We start from the raw sequence: 18,156 nt of genomic DNA, 5'->3' as shown, positions 1-18,156 counted from the left end.
TTTCTGTTTTCCTGGTGCTTCCTGTTTTCCTGATGCTTCCTGTTTTCCTGGTGCTTCCTGTTTTCCTGGTGCTTCCTGTTTTCCTGGTGCTTCCTGTTTTCCTGATGCTTCCTGTTTTCCTGGTGCTTTCTGTTTTCCTGGTGCTTCCTGTTTTCCTGATGCTTCCTGTTTTCCTGGTGCTTCCTGATGCTGAGGCTCTGATGATGAATGTTCCCATCAGGAACGCCGCTACAATCTTGCTGCTACTCATCAGCCCACTCCTCGCCCCCCCCCACCTTGGTGTCGGTGACTCATCCCTCCACCCACCTGCCCCCCCCCCCCCCCCTCTCTCTGCAGCATTCGTTCTACCCTTTGAGGAAATGGGATGTTTGTGATTGTGTGCGTGTGTTTGTGTGTCACAGTCAATCTAACCCCGCCCCCCAGTGACCCTTGTTGCCCCTCCCCCTCCCTGGAGCCTAACATGGGGAGGCGCTCATTCTCATATGTGTGTGGTATGGCTGAGGTGGAGGTCCACTTGGGTGGGGGTGACCTGCTCTGGGCAGGGTGCAGGTGGCAGCAAGCCAGAGGGGGGGCGGGTACGAGGGGGGGGGCGGCTGGAGATGGCAGCTCGCCGCTGATGAAGGGGCGGAGGAAGATGGCGTTGGCTGGGAGCTGCTGCCTGCCTTGTGAGGCGCCGGAGGAGGCGTCTGGTTGAGCTGGATGGAGACGTCAGAGGAGACCTCGGAGGCGCTGCGGCCCCGCCCGGGAGGCGGCCAGGAGTCAGAGTGGAGGTACTGCCCGCTGTAATCGCTGCAGTCGGACATGCGGGGGCGATAGAGGGCGGGATGAGGCCGATAGAGCTCCTCCTCTGCGTAACGCTTCATGAACGGGTAGACGGACATCACGCCGGCACCCTGAGACAAAGACACGCCCACTTACAAGATGCTGCAACAGGAAGTCTTTTTCAGAATAAAAGCAATAATCTACAGTCTCTTTTCTAACAGTTCATCCATCAGTCCAGCGTTAAAGGAGACGCTCATATTTGGGTAGTAGCAGTAGTAGTAGTGCTACTAGTACTAGTACTAGTAGCTGTTTAGTACGTAGAGGAAATCATTACGCTGCGAGTGCCCGGACGTGATCGTGTTCATCCTTGATTCAGTATACCGTAGTCCTCCTGTAGTCCTCCTGTAGTCCTACCATAGTCCTACCGTAGTCCTCCTGTAGTCCTCCTGTAGTCCTCCCGTAGTCCTCCTGTAGTCCTCCCGTAGTCCTCCTGTAGTCCTCCCGTAGTCCTCCTGTAGTCCTCCTGTAGTCCTACCATAGTCCTCCTGTAGTCCTACCATAGTCCTACCGTAGTCCTCCTGTAGTCCTACCGTAGTCCTCCTGTAGTCCTCCTGTAGTCCTCCTGTAGTCCTACCATAGTCCTTCTGTAGTCCTACCGTAGTCCTCCTGTAGTCCTCCTGTAGTCCTACCATAGTCCTCCTGTAGTCCTACCGTAGTCCTCCTGTAGTCCTACCATAGTCCTCCTGTAGTCCTCCTGTAGTCCTACCATAGTCCTACCGTAGTCCTCCTGTAGTCCTACCGTAGTCCTCCTGTAGTCCTCCTGTAGTCCTCCTGTAGTCATACCATAGTCCTCCTGTAGTCCTCCTGTAGTCATACCATAGTCCTCCTGTAGTCCTCCTGTAGTCCTACCATAGTCCTCCTGTAGTTCTACCATAGTCCTACCGTAGTCCTTCTGTAGTCCTCCTGTAGTCCTCCTGTAGTCCTACCGTAGTCCTCCTGTAGTCCTACCATAGTCCTCCTGTAGTCCTCCTGTAGTCCTCCTGTAGTCCTACCGTAGTCCTCCTGTAGTCCTCCTGTAGTCCTACCATAATTCTACCGTAGTCCTCCTGTAGTCCTACCATAGTCCTACCGTAGTCCTCCTGTAGTCCTCCTGTAGTCCTACCATAGTCCTCCTGTAGTCCTACCGTAGTCTTCCTGTAGTCCTCCTGTAGTCCTCCTGTAGTCCTCCTGTAGTCCTACCGTAGTCCTCCTGTAGTCCTCCTGTAGTCCTCCTGTAGTCCTCCTGTAGTCCTACCGTAGTCCTCCTGTAGTCCTCCTGTAGTCCTACCATAATTCTACCGTAGTCCTCCTGTAGTCCTACCATAGTCCTACCGTAGTCCTCCTGTAGTCCTCCTGTAGTCCTACCATAGTCCTCCTGTAGTCCTACCGTAGTCTTCCTGTAGTCCTCCTGTAGTCCTCCTGTAGTCCTCCTGTAGTCCTACCGTAGTCCTCCTGTAGTCCTCCTGTAGTCCTCCTGTAGTCCTCCTGTAGTCCTACCGTAGTCCTCCTGTAGTCCTCCTGTAGTCCTCCTGTAGTCCTCCTGTAGTCCTACCATAGTCCTCCTGTAGTCCTCCTGTAGTCCTACCATAGTCCTCCTGTAGTCCTCCTGTAGTCCTACCATAGTCCTCCTGTAGTCCTCCTGCAGTCCTCCTGTAGTCCTACCGTAGTCCTACCGTAGTCCTCCTGTAGTCCTCCTGCAGTCCTCCTGTAGTCCTCCTGTAGTCCTACCGTAGTCCTCCTGTAGTCCTCCTGTAGTCATACCATAGTCCTCCTGTAGTCCTACCGTAGTCCTCCTGTAGTCCTCCTGTAGTCCTCCTGTAGTCCTCCTGTAGTCCTACCATAGTCCTCCTGTAGTCCTACCGTAGTCCTCCTGTAGTCCTCCTGTAGTCCTCCTGTAGTCCTCCTGTAGTCCTCCTGTAGTCCTACCATAGTCCTCCTGTAGTCCTCCTGTAGTCCTCCTGTAGTCCTACCATAGTCCTCCTGTAGTCCTACCGTAGTCCTCCTGTAGTCCTCCTGTAGTCCTCCTGTAGTCCTACCATAGTCCTCCTGTAGTCCTACCGTAGTCCTCCTGTAGTCCTCCTGTAGTCCTCCTGTAGTCCTCCTGTAGTGCTACCATAGTCCTCCTGTAGTCCTCCTGTAGTCCTCCTGTAGTCCTCCTGTAGTCCTACCGTAGTCCTCCTGTAGTCCTACCATGGAGGTTATCAGAGACTCCTTTTTCATCCATGTTCATCTGTAACCAGAGGCACTTTTCCCTGACACACAAAGCTTTCAGAAAACACAAGAGCAAACATGCCCTCCTCCTCCTCCTCCTCCTCCTCCTCCTCCTCCTCCTCCTCCTCCTCCTGGGAGGTGCAGATACATCCACTAACATTTACATTTGTTTGTGAAATTAGGCATTTTCAAAAATGTATTAATGTTTTCACTCCGCTGAGCATTCACCCCTCATTCCCGATCCATCCCAAACATCCTCATCTTCATCCTCATCCTCATCCTCATCCTCATCCTCATCATCCCCATAAGTGAGCTAACATTTAAATATGCTAATGCTTGTGTAACAGCTGTGGAAATGATCAGACGAAGAGCAAAAGGAGGAGAAAATGAATGACGGTAGAGGGCTGTCAGAAGGAATAACAGAGGAGGAGTAAGGAAATGAAAGAGGAGCAAAGAGAGAGAGCAGATAAACGAAGAGAGAGAGCGGATAAATGAAGAGAGAGGGCAGATAAACAAAGAGAGAGAGCAGATAAACGAGGAGAGAGAGCGGATAAACGAAGAGAGAGAGCGGATAAATGAAGAGAGAGGGCAGATAAATGGAGAGAGAGCAGATAAACGAAGAGAGAGAGCAGATAAACGAGGAGAGGAGGAGATGAAAAGAGGAAGAGGAATATTCTGATGCCTTCCAGAATTCCACTCATTAGCATGAATGAATATTGATGCTAATGACACACCGACGCACGCCTTTAAGCGTGTGTGTGTGTGTAAGTGTGTGTGTGTGTAGGTGTGTGCGTGTGTAGGTGTGTGTGTGTAGGTGTGTGTGTGTGTAGGTGTAGGTGTGTGCGTGTGTAGGTGTGTGTGTGTAGGTGTGTGTGTGTGTGTGTAAGTGTAGGTGTGTGTAGGTGTAGGTGTGTGCGTGTGTAAGTGTAGGTGTGTGCGTGTGTAGGTGTAGGTGTGTGTGTGTAGGTGTGTGTGTGTGTGTGTAAGTGTAGGTGTGTGTAGGTGTAGGTGTGTGTGTAAGTGTAGGTGTGTGTGTGTGTGTAGGTGTGTGTGTGTGTAGGTGTAGGTGTGTGTGTAAGTGTAGGTGTGTGTGTGTGTGTGTAGGTGTGTGTGTGTGTAGTTGTAGGTGTGTGCGTGTGTAAGTGTAGGTGTGTGCGTGTGTAGGTGTAGGTGTGTGCGTGTGTAAGTGTAGGTGTGTGCGTGTGTAGGTGTAGGTGTGTGCGTGTGTAGGTGTAGGTGTGTGTAGGTGTAGGTGTAGGTGTGTGTGTGTGTGTGTAAGTGTAGGTGTGTGTGTAGGTGTGTGTGTGTGTAGTTGTAGGTGTGTGCGAGTAGGTGTGTGTTGGTGTGTGTGTGTAGGTGTAGGTGTGTGTGTGTGTGTAGGTGTGTGTAGGTGTAGGTGTGTAGGTGTGTGTGTAGGTGTAGGTGTGTGCGTGTGTAGGTGTAGGTGTGTGTGTGTGTAAGTGTAGGTGTGTGTGTGTGTAGGTGTAGGTGTGTGCGTGTGTAGGTGTAGGTGTGTGTGTGTGTAAGTGTAGGTGTGTGTGTGTGTAGGTGTAGGTGTGTGCGTGTGTAGGTGTAGGTGTGTGTGTGTGTAAGTGTAGGTGTGTGTGTGTGTGTAGGTGTAGGTGTGTGTGTGTGTAAGTGTAGGTGTGTGTGTGTGTAGGTGTAGGTATGTGTGTGTGTGTGTAAGTGTAGGTGTGTGTGTGTGTACGTGTGTGTTGGTGTGTGTGTGTGTGTGTGTAGGTGTGTGTTGGTGTGTGTGTGTGTAAGTGTAGGTGTGTGTGTGTAGGTGTGTGTTGGTGTGTTTGTGTAGGTGTGTGTGTGTGTAGGTGTGTGTGTGTGTGTAAGTAGGTGTGTGTGTGTAGGTGTGTGTGTGTAGGTGTGTGTTGGTGTGTTTGTGTAGGTGTGTGTGTGTGTGTAGGTGTGTGTGTGTGTGTGTAGGTGTAGGTGTGTGTGTAGGTGTGTGTGTGTGTGTGTAGGTGTGTGTGTGTAGGTGTAGGTGTGTGCGAGTAGGTGTGTGTTGGTGTGTGTGTGTAGGTGTGTGTAGGTGTGTGTGTAGGTGTGTGTGTGTAGGTGTAGGTGTGTGCGAGTAGGTGTGTGTTGGTGTGTGTGTGTAGGTGTAGGTGTGTGTAAGTGTGTGTGTGTAGGTGTGTGTGGGTGTAGGTGTAGGTGTGTGCGTGTGTAGGTGTGTGTGTAGGTGTGTGTGTGTGTGTGTAAGTGTAGGTGTGTGTGTGTGTGTGTAGGTGTGTGTAGGTGTAGGTGTGTGCGAGTAGGTGTGTGTTGGTGTGTGTGTGTAGGTGTAGGTGTGTGTAAGTGTGTGTGTGTAGGTGTGTGTGTAGGTGTGTGTGTGTGTGTAAGTGTAGGTGTGTGTGTGTGTGTGTGTAGGTGTAGGTGTGTGCGAGTAGGTGTGTGTTGGTGTGTGTGTGTAGGTGTAGGTGTGTGTAGGTGTGTGTGTAGGTGTGTGTGTGTAGGTGTAGGTGTGTGCGAGTAGGTGTGTGTTGGTGTGTGTGTGTAGGTGTAGGTGTGTGTAAGTGTGTGTGTGTAGGTGTGTGTGGGTGTAGGTGTAGGTGTGTGCGTGTGTAGGTGTGTGTGTAGGTGTGTGTGTGTGTGTAAGTGTAGGTGTGTGTGTGTGTGTGTAGGTGTGTGTAGGTGTAGGTGTGTGCGAGTAGGTGTGTGTTGGTGTGTGTGTGTAGGTGTAGGTGTGTGTGTAGGTGTAGGTGTGTAGGTGTGTGTGTAGGTGTAGGTGTGTGTGTGTGTAGGTGTGTGCGTGTGTAGGTGTAGGTGTGTGTGTAAGTGTAGGTGTGTGTGTGTGTAGGTGTAGGCGTGTGTGTGTGTAAGTGTAGGTGTGTGTGTGTGTAGGTGTGTGTAGGTGTGTGTTGGTGTGTGTGTGTGTGTGTGTGTGTGTGTAGGTGTGTGTTGGTGTGTGTGTGTAGGTGTGTGTGTGTAGGTGTGTGTTGGTGTGTTTGTGTAGGTGTGTGTGTGTGTGTAGGTGTGTGTGTGTGTGTGTAGGTGTGTGTTGGTGTGTTTGTGTAGGTGTGTGTGTGTGTGTAGGTGTGTGTGTGTGTGTGTAGGTGTAGGTGTGTGTGTAGGTGTGTGTGTAGGTGTGTGTGTGTGTGTGTAGGTGTGTGTTGGTGTGTTTGTGTAGGTGTGTGTGTGTGTGTAGGTGTGTGTGTGTGTGTGTAGGTGTAGGTGTGTGTGTAGGTGTGTGTGTAGGTGTGTGTGTAGGTGTGTGTGTGTGTAGGTGTAGGTGTGTGTGCTAACGCTAACGTTTAGCTGTGGATCAACGTTTTTTTAGTCACATGACCAAAATGATTTAGGGGCCTGAAATGAAAATGTCTCAACACCTCCATTAACGCGGTTCATGAAAGGCAACAGCGCCACCTAGTGGCCTGGTGGACACGCTGCAGCGCTTCATCAGGATCGTTCCAGCAACTAAGAAGCCTCTTTTGTTTTCAGTGAATCTGTTGTCATGGAAACGGTGTGTGTTCACCTCTTTCAGCAGGAAGGAGGAGGCGGCGAAGGCGAAGGACCGGCCGTAGCGGGAGAGGAAGAACTGCTCCGGTTCTCTGGACCGGTTCAGCAAGACCAGACCGACCACCAGACTGAGACCTGCACTCCCAGACACACACAGACACACACAGACACACACAGAGACACAGAGACACACAGACACACACACACACACACAGACACACACAGACACACACAGAGACACACACACAGACACACACACACAGACAGAGACACACACACACACACAGAGACACACACAGAGACACAGAGACACACACAGACAGAGACACACACACACACACACAGAGACACACACACACACAGAGACACACACACACACACAGAGACACACACAGAGACACAGAGACACACACACAGAGACACAGAGACACACACAGAGACACACACACACACACAGACACACACAGACACACACAGAGACACACACAGACACAGAGACAGAGACACACACACAGAGACACACACACACACACAGACACACACAGACACACACAGAGACACAGAGACACACGCAGAGACACAGAGACACACACACACACACACAGAGACACACACAGAGACACACACACACACAGTCACACAGACACACACAGAGACACACACAGAGACACACGCAGAGACACACACACACACAGAGACACACACACACACACACACACAGAGACACACACACACACACAGAGACACACACACACACACACAGACACACAGAGAGACACACACAGAGAGACACACACACACACAGAGACACACAGAGACACACACGTGTGTGTGTATGTGTGTGTGTGTGATCCCTCTTTCAAAGGAATCTGGAAAGAGGGGGCGGAGTCAGCAAATGTTAAAAACGCACCACTTACAGATAACCATTAAAGCGTGTGGAAGGAAGAGGGCGCGTCCCTTGAGACAAATATAGCTATCGAATAGCAACCAAGCTAGCTGGTCCAGGAGTCACATGACAAGGATCGGCCTATCAGAGGACGGGTGGGTCGAGGCACAAACACCTTCTGCGCCGTGATTGGTCAGAGGAGCATGAGTCAACCAATGATTCAACGTTTAACCGTCGTCTTCATCGGGGGGACGGTGGGGGCCGGCGGGGTCGCCGGGGTTGATGGGGCGGGCGGGGCCAACGCCGTGGCAGCGTCACCTGTTTGGTCACCAGTACCAGACGGGCTCCACCAGGACCAGTCTGGATCTGACGTTTAATTCTGTCAGATCCACTGGCTCTCCAGAAATTTGGCAGAGGGGCGGGGCTCAGGTTGGCGAAGAACTTTGAAATTTAGGGATTCAAATTCAGGAACTTTCCACGACCTTGTGAGATGGGACATCCTGACCAGAGGCTCCCCGCGTGGTTCCGGCTAAACGCTGCATCAGTGCTGCACGGGCGTGGTCTTTCCTTTCACACTGTCCAGGTGTTGCGTTCTGTCGAGCTTCACGCCGAGCGTCGGGGAGGACTGGGCCTGATTTCTGGGCCTGATTCCTGGGCCTGATTTCTGGGCCCGTAGAGGTGGAACATTGTTGCAGCAGTCGTCTCGACACTGAGCTTGAGCCGCCAGTCCTTCAGGTAGGAGCAGGGGGGGGCAAACTCTTTGACTCGCGCTCCACAATGGGCACTAAAATTTGACAGAGAGGCGGGGCCAGGAACAGGTGGATGGAGTGTTTGTGTGAACTCATATAAATGACACGCAAAACCCATTACATGAAAGGATTTGGCCTTTTACAGGGAAAAAGGTCAAATGAATGAGGTTTATAATAACATTTTATTTCATGTTATTATTTGGAAAGGTTCGGCGGGCCGTATTATAAAGCCTAACGGGCCGTATATGGCCCCCGGGCCTGAGTTTGCCCATGTCTGGGTTAGCGGATAGCATGTCCGTATCCTCTGTAAGGCCTTCCTCCGCTGCTTCCCACGAGCGTTTGCTGAGCAGGATTGCCAGATCGTCTGCATAGCCGTACTTTCTTGATGCTGTTAGGGGTAGGTCATGGATGTAGATGTTAAATAACATCGGTGCCAGCACAGAGCCCTGTGGGACACCGTTCAGGCTACTACTATCCCATTTTTGCCTCAGTGGAAACAGGGGAGCAGATTGAGCCCCGCCCCCTGACGTGTGTCGTATTCGGTTCACCGGTTCTTGCCCCAAAAAATGAATAAAATAAAAAAAGAAACAGTTTGTTGTGTATAATTCTTTTTTGTTTACAGAACAGCAGCATTTACAACACAGAATGTCGGCATATCAAAGTCCTGACACTGTATCGGCCGTTAGCACGCGTAGCTGTGCTAGCTTCTACAGCTACTAAAAGATGCTAAATAAAGTCAGTGCTGCTCGCTACCTCTTGGGTCACCGTTCACGACACCGCGGTAGAAACCCCAGGTCAACAATGCGACCCTCACGCAGGTGAGACTTGTGTAAAAGCTGCTGTACCCCCGAAAGACCCGTAGCCCGACCCAGAAAGTAAAGGGCCTTCTGGGTAGGCGACGCCACGCCGCCACCGCTACAGTGACACGGCCATAAGACACTCGCACGCCCTCCACGTGGCCGCTTCGTTGAGATCGTCACGTTAGCTACAGTAGCTAGCTAATGGAGGCGGACCGTTGGTATAAGTGAACAAAAACACAGTTACGTACTGGTCTTTGTTTTCGCTGGGGGAAGCGAGGCAGGAGGTTGGAGACAAGGAGAGACAGACAAATAGACAAAAAGACATTTCATTGAGATAAATAGTGAAAATTTAGTAGACAAACTTATATAACATACATCTTAGCTCTTTGAAATATACTATCATATATATTTAGATATGCTATTTTTTATGAAATAAATATATCCACAGATAAGCTTTTTAAAACAGACCAGTTTACAATAGCAGACACGCAGCAATGCGGTGGATGGACACGGGGGGACGGGACGAGAAGCTTAGCGTTCACGCCGCTAGCGCAGCAACACGGTGGATGGACACGGGGGGACGGGACGAGAAGCTTAGCGTTCACGCCGCTAGCGCAGCAACACGGTGGATGGACAAGGGGGACGGGACGAGAAGCTTAGCGTTCACGCCGCTAGCGCAGCAACACGGTGGATGGACACGGGGGGACGGGACGAGAAGCTTAGCGTTCACGCCGCTAGCGCAGCAACACGGTGGATGGACACGGGGGGACGGGACGAGAAGCTTAGCGTTCACGCCGCTAGCGCAGCAACACGGTGGATGGACAAGGGGGACGGGACGAGAAGCTTAGCGTTCACGCCGCTAGCGCAGCAACACGGTGGATGGACAAGGGGGGACGGGGAAGGGACGAGAAGCTTAGCGTTCACGCCGCTAGCGCAGCAACACGGTGGATGGACAAGGGGGGACGGGGAGGGGACAAGAAGCTTAGCGTTTACGCCGCTAGCGCAGCAACACGGTGGATGGACACGGGGGAACGGGACAAGAAGCTTAGCGTTCACGCCGCTAGCGCAGCAACACGGTGGATGGACAAGGGGGACGGGACGAGAAGCTTAGCGTTCACGCCGCTAGCGCAGCAACACGGTGGATGGACAAGGGGGGACGGGGAAGGGACGAGAAGCTTAGCGTTCACGCCGCTAGCGCAGCAACACGGTGGATGGACAAGGGGGGACGGGGAAGGGACGAGAAGCTTAACGTTCACGCCGCTAGCGCAGCAACACGGTGGATGGACAAGGGGGGACGGGGAAGGGACAAGAAGCTTAGCGTTTACGCCGCTAGCGCAGCAACACGGTGGATGGACACGGGGGGACGGGACAAGAAGCTTAGCGTTCACGCCGCTAGCGCAGCAACACGGTGGATGGACAAGGGGGACGGGACGAGAAGCTTAGCGTTCACGCCGCTAGCGCAGCAACACGGTGGATGGACAAGGGGGGACGGGGAAGGGACGAGAAGCTTAGCGTTCACGCCGCTAGCGCAGCAACACGGTGGATGGACAAGGGGGGACGGGGAAGGGACGAGAAGCTTAGCGTTCACGCCGCTAGCGCAGCAACACGGTGGATGGACAAGGGGGACGGGACGAGAAGCTTAGCGTTCACGCCGCTAGCGCAGCAACACGGTGGATGGACAAGGGGGACGGGACGAGAAGCTTAGCGTTCACGCCGCTAGCGCAGCAACACGGTGGATGGACAAGGGGGGACGGGGAAGGGACGAGAAGCTTAGCGTTCACGCCGCTGGCGACAATTTTCACCGCGACACGTATTTTCATGAAAGGCAACGACGAGCGCCTTCTCTTTTCTTTATGGCTCAGACATCGTGGCCGACTGGAAACAGAGCCCCATGATGCTAACGGCTAATAGATGTACGACTAGCTTAGTGCTTGACATCTGAGTGTCAGTGCTGGTGTCAGCTTAGTCATGGGTTAAAAAGCTTGCAGGCTAGCAAACACCTTGCTAACCTGCACAAGAGGTGCTGTTGTGTCTTTCATTCGCCATCACGATATGCTAGCTAGAACCCAACATAGGCACATGAAAATGCCACACCCACTACATTTAATCTCTAGCCAATCACACGCCAGCCTGTGTGATCACGCTGTTTTAAGCCCTTGTTACACAGGTAGCTGTTCCCACCCTGAACGCAACACAGTGTCGCCGGTAAACGTCGTGACACACAAAAACCAGCGGCTTCAGCGCAACTAAGTACTAACGGCAACCAATCCCTGCACGTCGTCGTAGCCCCACCCCCACGCCGAGCCTGCTACTTCCTGTTGTTACTGTCAGACCGTAGCTTTCTCAGTGCTGATCAGCAATACGATCAATAACTTATAAATACTCGCTGTAAAGGGTTTTTGTAGCCTGAGGCTAACCTGCTAACATATTTACTTAACTCTCATTTGTTTCTGATTAGCAGGTATCATCAGGCTACCGACCCAGCAACACCTTGCTAACCTAGCTTAGCATATGTTTTGCTTGATGTTAAGCAGACCTGGGTTGATTGTTTGTGTTTACAGTCCAACCAGATAATAAGCGAGAGTGCGAAGTTAAAACGTAAAGTAAATTCTACCTTGAACTGCACTTAGATAGCCGTTAGCATTACTCACGCATGCTAGTTCCTGTCTCCGAGCGGCTTCACTCGCTGGCGGTGGATTTTACATTCAATGGAACACAGGAAGTGCCTTTCTGCGGCGCAGCGGTTGCATCGGACCGGCCTCGATGTTTCACGTACGAATGACGAGGAAGAAGCACGACCGAAACGTACGACGAAGGCTTCAAAGTGAAAAAGGGCCACAGGTGAAGTGGGGAGGTGAGCTAAACAGAAGCTAACGCTAACGCCGTAGCCGCAGAACATCAGTCACAGCTGACTTACCCTGTTGTCAAGGATACAAAGACATAAAAGCACAGACAGGATAATCACATGGAGGAGAGAGGAGGCGGCGCTCAGCCCTCCCCTGACCCGAAACGAGACGTTATTGATCACACACAGCCAATGAGCCGGCGTCACAGTTCTGCTGGGGTGTAAACGCTTTAAGAGGGGGGGGGGGGGGGGGCAACAGGATCAAGCGGCTTGTTTAAGGGAAGAAGAACGAACGCCGTCGGAGTTCAAAGTCCCCGAGTCCTCAGAGAGCGACCGGAAGGCTACCTGCGCTAGCGCCGCGGCCCCCCCATCCCGGGTTTAACTTTCTGTTCAGTTTGTTTGTGCAGAACTTTTAGAACGGGCTCAGTGCGTCTAGCGGGCCGGCGTTGGACTTCAGACCTCGCTCTCCACGCTGGAGAAATGGGCGGAGCCTCTTCGCGAGCACAGGCTCTTGGCTTTGAGGGGTAAATGAGGAGACTGAGGAAACCTCTGGGGGGGGGGGACGGAGCGTAATCTCTGATACAGCAGTTTAGCACTAGCCGAAGCCATGGACGCGGGCTGGGGCCCCCCCGGGGTGGGGGACACCACCGAAGGGGAGGACACAGAGGAGGAAGGAGGCGCTGGAAGAGCAGGGAGCGACGGGGGCGTGTTGGGTATGAGGGTCGGCGGTGGGGACGAGTGCCGGTGCCGGTCCCGGTCCCGGTCCGTCCTCTGTTGGATGCCGGATTTGGAGGGATTTTGTGAGCGCTCAGGCTTGGAGGAAGAGGAGGAGTCCTGCTTGGGCTTGGGGGGCCCCCCAAACCCCTGGCGCTGTGGGTAGAGCGCCTCCTGGCTTCTGGAGGTCACGCTGCCCCATTTGGGGGGACGGGCATGTGGGAGGCGTCTGGGGGAGGAGCAAGCGGCATGCCCTCGTCCCTTGTCCTTTGACTTGACCCCCCCCTTACCTTTCTTCTCATCCTGGAGGTGGAGTTTGTCCACGGACCAGTAGCGTCGAGGGGGCGGCGGCGTGAGCGCAGGTGGGGGCCAGTGGGATCCTGACCCCCAACATCTGTCTCCTCCCCCCAGGAACAGGTCGTCTCTGGAGGGGTAGGTGCTGAAGAACCAGCCCCCCCCCCCGATCCCGCCGACCGCCCCCCCGTCCTGGTCTTCCCAGTACCTCTCAAACTTTCCAAACTCTCCTGAAGAGCCGTCGTCGTCGGAGTAAAACCCGGCGACCTCGCTGGAAACGGGCCTTCCTCCTCCGCGCCTCCCCGCCCGCTCGTCTTCCTCACGCTCGACTTCGGACTCCCACTCCTTGGGGGGCATCTCTCCTCCCCCGTTCCGTCCCGGCAACAGCCTCCTCTCTCCTCCCATTCCTACGGCATCCCGGTCGGAACATTTGCTCTTCCTCCTTTTAGAAACGGGCAACAAGGGCATGATGTCAGAGGGCACGAGGTCAGAGGTCATGTCAGAGGGCATGAGGTCAGAAGACGGCTTTGTCCCTCCCCAGAACTTGACAGATGAACAAGTCTTACCGCTGGAGCTCTGACAGTGCTTGCTGTTTCTTCTTCGGTGGTGCCTCTCTTCCTCTTCCTCTCCCGGGATGTTCCATCCGTAGCTTCTGATCGAGCTTTCGCTCTTCTTCCGGGAGGACTCCCGTCTCAGGGGGGGGTATTCCGGTGCTCCCGACTTCGGCTCCTCTCTTTTCTCCGCGTCCCCTCCGTCCTGCTCCGACCTCTTCCGTTCTCTCCTCCTCATCTTGTCCTCTTTCTTCTTCTTCTTCTTCGTTTTGCGGCGCTTGCGCTGCCTTTCTCGCTCCCTCTCTTCCCTCTTCTTCTTTTTCCGGCCCTTCTTTCTCCTCTTCCTCTCCCGCTCCCGCTCTTTGTTGTGCCTTTTTTCTTCCCTACTAACTCCTGCAACTCCCCAGCTAGCTGCGTCTCCTCTTCCTCCTCCTCGCTCCCTGTCTCCCCAGGAGGCCCACCACTCCTGTAACTGGGCCAGCTGGCTGCCCCTCCTCTCGGCGCCGCAGTCCCTCTGGAGGCGTGGCTTTCGAGGCGGGACAGGAGGAGGTGGAGGGCTACAAGGCAGCGAGCGGGAGGACATGCGGCGTGAACGAATCTTCCTCCGGGATTCGAGGAGGAGGCTGGACTCCTCCGTAAGGAGATCGGAGTCGTCTCCCGCTCGATAGCGGAAACTCAGCGAGGAGTTGTAGGAGGAGTCGCTGGAGCAGGAGGGAGAATTCGACCTGGAGAGTGAGACGGAGGATGAAGACGAGGATGAAGATGATGTAGAAGAAGAGGAAGATGATGAGGCACTGGAGCAGGAGGAGTAGGAGGGGGGAGTAGTGGGAGTGTGCGTCGGGGAGGAGAGGGGGGCAGGCAGAGGAGGAGGATGACGCCTCCTTCCATCGCTTGCTCCGTACCTCCCGCCTCCTCGCCTCCCCAGGGGGAGGATATTTTCATACAGGGGGCCTCCTGAGCTCCTCCTCCTTGCCTGAAGGAGGCTTCCCCGTCGCCAGAGAGGAGGCCTCCGTGTGAACTGCCCCGGGCCTTGCTGGGGGCCTCTGGGGGCTTTGGGAGTCTGCTGGGGGGCCCCCGCCTGTTGGTCCGCGCTGGTTCCGAGTCCCTCCGGGTCTATCGGACCGTAGTAACGCTTATATTCATCCAGGCCCGGGTCGCTCGCTCCTCCTGTGACTCCGCCCTGCAGGTTCCAGTGCTGACCCGGGTTCTGCTGGTACTGCTGCTGGGCCTGGAGCTCGCTGACCCCCCCTGCTATCCCCCCAACGCCCACCCCCCCACTAAGGACCTTGTCTGGTTTGGACCTGTTCCAGCGATCGACCACAGCGAGTCTCCGGTCGTGTCGAGGGAAGAAGGTGGAGCAGGGCAGCAAGGGGCTGCTGGACGGGCCCAGAACCACGGCGGCGTGTCCCGTGGGCGGGGCCGGGGGCGGGGGCATGGAGGCGTAGGTCTGCCCCTGCTGCACCATGGCGATGGCCGCCGCGTTGTTGATGGTGGCCGTGAGGAGGTTCTGCTGCGGTACCGACGGCATGGCGGGCCCGCTGCGGTACTGACCCAGAGAACCTTTAGCTCCTCCCACCATCGTCTCGTCTTCAAACTGGCAGCAGCTGTACATCCCCTGGATGGAGAGACGAAAGAGAGAGGGATGAAAGCAGGGAGGAGGACAAGGAGCGTGTCAGAGGAAGCAACACAAGTAAATGCCAGTAACAACCAGTAAAGACCTGTAACAACCAGTAAATACCAGTAACAACCAGTAAATACCAGTAACAAACAGTGAATACCAGTAACAACCAGTAAATACCTGTAACAACCAGTAAATACCAGTAACAACCAGTAAATAACAGTAACAACCAGTAAATACCTGTAACAACCAGTAAATACCAGTAAATACCAGTAAATACCTGTAACAACCAGTAAATACCTGTAACAACCAGTAAATACCAGTAAATACCTGTAACAACCAGTAAATACCAGTAACAACCAGTAAATAACAGTAACAACCAGTAAATACCTGTAACAACCAGTAAATACCTGTAACAACCAGTAAATACCAGTAAATACCTGTAACAACCAGTAAATACCAGTAACAACCAGTAAATAACAGTAACAACCAGTAAATACCTGTAACAACCAGTAAATACCTGTAACAACCAGTAAATACCAGTAACAACCAGTAAATAACAGTAACAACCAGTAAATACCTGTAACAACCAGTAAATACCAGTAAATACCAGTAAATACCTGTAACAACCAGTAAATACCTGTAACAACCAGTAAATACCAGTAAATACCTGTAACAACCAGTAAATACCTGTAACAACCAGTAAATACCTGTAACAACCAGTAAATACCAGTAGACGTCGCATTAACAGATCTCTGGTCTAAATCTCATACATATCATCTTTGCATTGCTTTGGGTTAAGGGGCGGGGCGGGGGCGGGGCTTGCTGAGGTCACCCACCCTGCTGAGAGCCAGGAGGAAGTCCATTCCACTGGAGCGCTTGATGCAGTGCCGCAGCTTCCAGTAGACCAGGTGCTCCCAGGCGAAGACCAGCAGGCTGAGGCCCATGGCCACCAGCAGCATGTAGAAGACGCCCGCCATGTTGTCCACGTCCAGCTTGCTGCTCATCACCTGGACAAGGTCAGACATCCGTGTGATGATGAAGACGATGCCAGGCGATGAAGAGGAGCTCATACCTCGATCTTGTCGTTGTGACAAATCCCAGACAGCCAGAGACGCTCCAACATGTCAATCTCATCTGCAAGGGAGGAGGGAGAACAAGGAGGTGAGGAAGAGGAGGGGCCAAAGGGAGGACAGGCCGGGTCGGCTTCGGTACAGGTACAGGTAAAGGTCAAGGTCAAGGTCATTCTGAATAAATCCGTAGAACATCCACGAAAGATTCCAGCAAAACGCTGGAACTTCCTGAAGTCTCCGGTTCAGGTGAGGCCCAGGTGAAGCTCAGAACTCTGTCCCTGCAGGTTTCGGCGGCAGCGGCCTCCCGGGACCGCCGCCTGAGCCCCCCCCTCCAGGACTGAGGGGGGGGCTCAGGCGGAGAGAAGGAATGATGCTGGAAAAAAGGGACGCAGGAGGAGCAACACCTGGGATGATGCGTTCAGGTGACGTCAGGATGTTTCAGTGTATCACGGGGGAGGGGCTAGTGAGATACAGGTGACACGAACCAGCCCCCTTCAAAATAAAAGCACAAACTAAAAAAGGATAAATAACAGAAACATGTTCCTGATCAGAAAGGGATCGATCGTTCCTGATCCATCGGGTCTCTGGCGTACAGGTGACCCCTCCACGCCGCCCCACCTGTTCCGGGGTGGGTAGCGTAGCGACGAGCTAACCTCTCTTCGTCCTTACCGTCCCCCACCAGCTGCAGCAGCGCCAGGTCCAGCGGGCGCTTCCAGCGGGAGTTCTGGTGCAGCGCGATCCCGTAGCCCGTCGTGGCGAACACCTTCCCGGAGCCGATGGTCATGACCTGGTGGGCAAAACAAGCGCTCCTTTAGACACCGACGCCATCGAGGTTACTCCTGTGATGCGTTAACACACATCCAGCCGCCTCCCACAGACCCGATGACACATGATCAGTGGGCGGGACTTTCGTCCTCGCCTTGGGAGACACGTCATAAATAAATGCACAGCAGCACCGTCCAAACGATGACGACATTACTGGCTGCAGGACGGGCGAGACGGACGGGCGGGGACAGGAGGGACGGGGATGGGCGGGGACAGGAGGGACGGGGACAGGAGGGAAGGACGGGCGAGACGGGCGGGGACAGAAGGGACGGGGACGGGCGGGGACAGGAGGGACGGGGACAGGAGGGACGGGGACAGGAGGGACGGGAAGGACGCAGGGAGGCTTTTGACGCAGATGTTGCTGGACGTGTTTCTGCTGCCGTGGCTCCTCCCACAATAAGCTTCCTGGCGAGCCGCAGGCTACAGGTACCGGCTCTCACCTTGCAGCCCTCGTCCTTCCTGGCCATGTAGTTCAGCACCGCCGCGTCGTAGATGAACGCGTCCAGCTTCCTGCAGGAAGACAGGAAGAGAGGACATCAGTCCAGGTTCACGCGGTGACGCTCTAGAGGTGGGTGGAGCCTCTGAATCACAGTAACATTTAGATTGTTAGACATCACTCCTCCCCTCCCCCTCCTTACCCGGTCTTCAGGTTTTCGATGGCCTCCTCCACCCCCTTCTGGTTGTTGCGGATCATGTACTGGTGCATGCTGGGATAGTTGGAGCGGATGTTCTCCTCGGTGCTGCCGTTCGGCACCGTGCCGAAGCGGAGCGGCGGGTACTGCTCCGTCGGGTGCTGGAACTGTGCGGGAAGAAGGAGGTGGGCGGAGACTAAAGCGAAGAAGGAGGTAGGCGGAGACTAAAGCGAAGAAGGAGGTAGGCGGAGACTAAAGCGAAGAAGAAGGAGGTGGGCGGAGACTAAAGCGAAGAAGAAGGAGGTGGGCGGAGACTAAAGCGAAGAAGGAGGTAGGCGGAGACTAAAGCGAAGAAGAAGGAGGTGGGCGGAGACTAAAGCAAAGAAGGAGGAGGTAGGCGGAGACTAAAGCGAAGAAGAAGGAGGTAGGCGGAGACTAAAGCGAAGAAGGAGAAGGAGGTGGGCGGAGACTAAAGCGAAGAAGGAGGTAGGCGGAGACTAAAGCGAAGAAGAAGGAGGTGGGCGGAGACTAAAGCAAAGAAGGAGGAGGTAGGCGGAGACTAAAGCGAAGAAGAAGGAGGTGGGCGGAGACTAAAGCAAAGAAGGAGGAGGTAGGCGGAGACTAAAGCGAAGAAGAAGGAGGTAGGCGGAGACTAAAGCGAAGAAGGAGAAGGAGGTGGGCGGAGA

At 54.0% G+C, this 18,156-nt stretch overlaps 2 protein-coding genes across 2 annotated transcripts in view; both read right to left on the bottom strand.

Moving 5' to 3' along the window:
* Nucleotides 1-455: 455 nt before the first annotated feature.
* LOC137903343 (voltage-dependent calcium channel gamma-7 subunit-like) lies at nt 456-10,964 on the bottom strand. Its single transcript, XM_068747496.1, has 3 exons — nt 10,928-10,964; nt 6,500-6,618; nt 456-893 (listed from the first exon to the last, which is right to left on the bottom strand). Exons 1-3 carry the CDS (start codon nt 10,962-10,964, stop codon nt 456-458), a joined length of 594 nt encoding a protein of 197 aa, XP_068603597.1.
* Nucleotides 10,965-12,216: 1,252 nt separating this feature from the next.
* The window catches only part of grin2da (glutamate receptor, ionotropic, N-methyl D-aspartate 2D, a), a 22,705-nt gene continuing 16,765 nt past the window's right edge, over nt 12,217-18,156 (bottom strand). Inside the window, exons 13-18 of the mRNA XM_068747494.1 lie at nt 17,477-17,637; nt 17,279-17,348; nt 16,683-16,800; nt 16,016-16,077; nt 15,780-15,950; nt 12,217-14,937 (exon numbers count right to left, since the gene is read on the bottom strand). Coding sequence (XP_068603595.1) covers nt 12,217-14,937; nt 15,780-15,950; nt 16,016-16,077; nt 16,683-16,800; nt 17,279-17,348; nt 17,477-17,637 — 3,303 coding nt within the window. The remainder of the gene's footprint in view (nt 14,938-15,779; nt 15,951-16,015; nt 16,078-16,682; nt 16,801-17,278; nt 17,349-17,476; nt 17,638-18,156) is intronic.

Source organism: Brachionichthys hirsutus, chromosome 13 (genome assembly GCF_040956055.1).
Source record: "Brachionichthys hirsutus isolate HB-005 chromosome 13, CSIRO-AGI_Bhir_v1, whole genome shotgun sequence".
Lineage (NCBI taxonomy): Eukaryota > Metazoa > Chordata > Actinopteri > Lophiiformes > Brachionichthyidae > Brachionichthys > Brachionichthys hirsutus.
The sequence above is the reverse complement of the archived record's forward strand: the minus strand, read 5'-3'. Positions and strand labels throughout refer to the sequence as shown.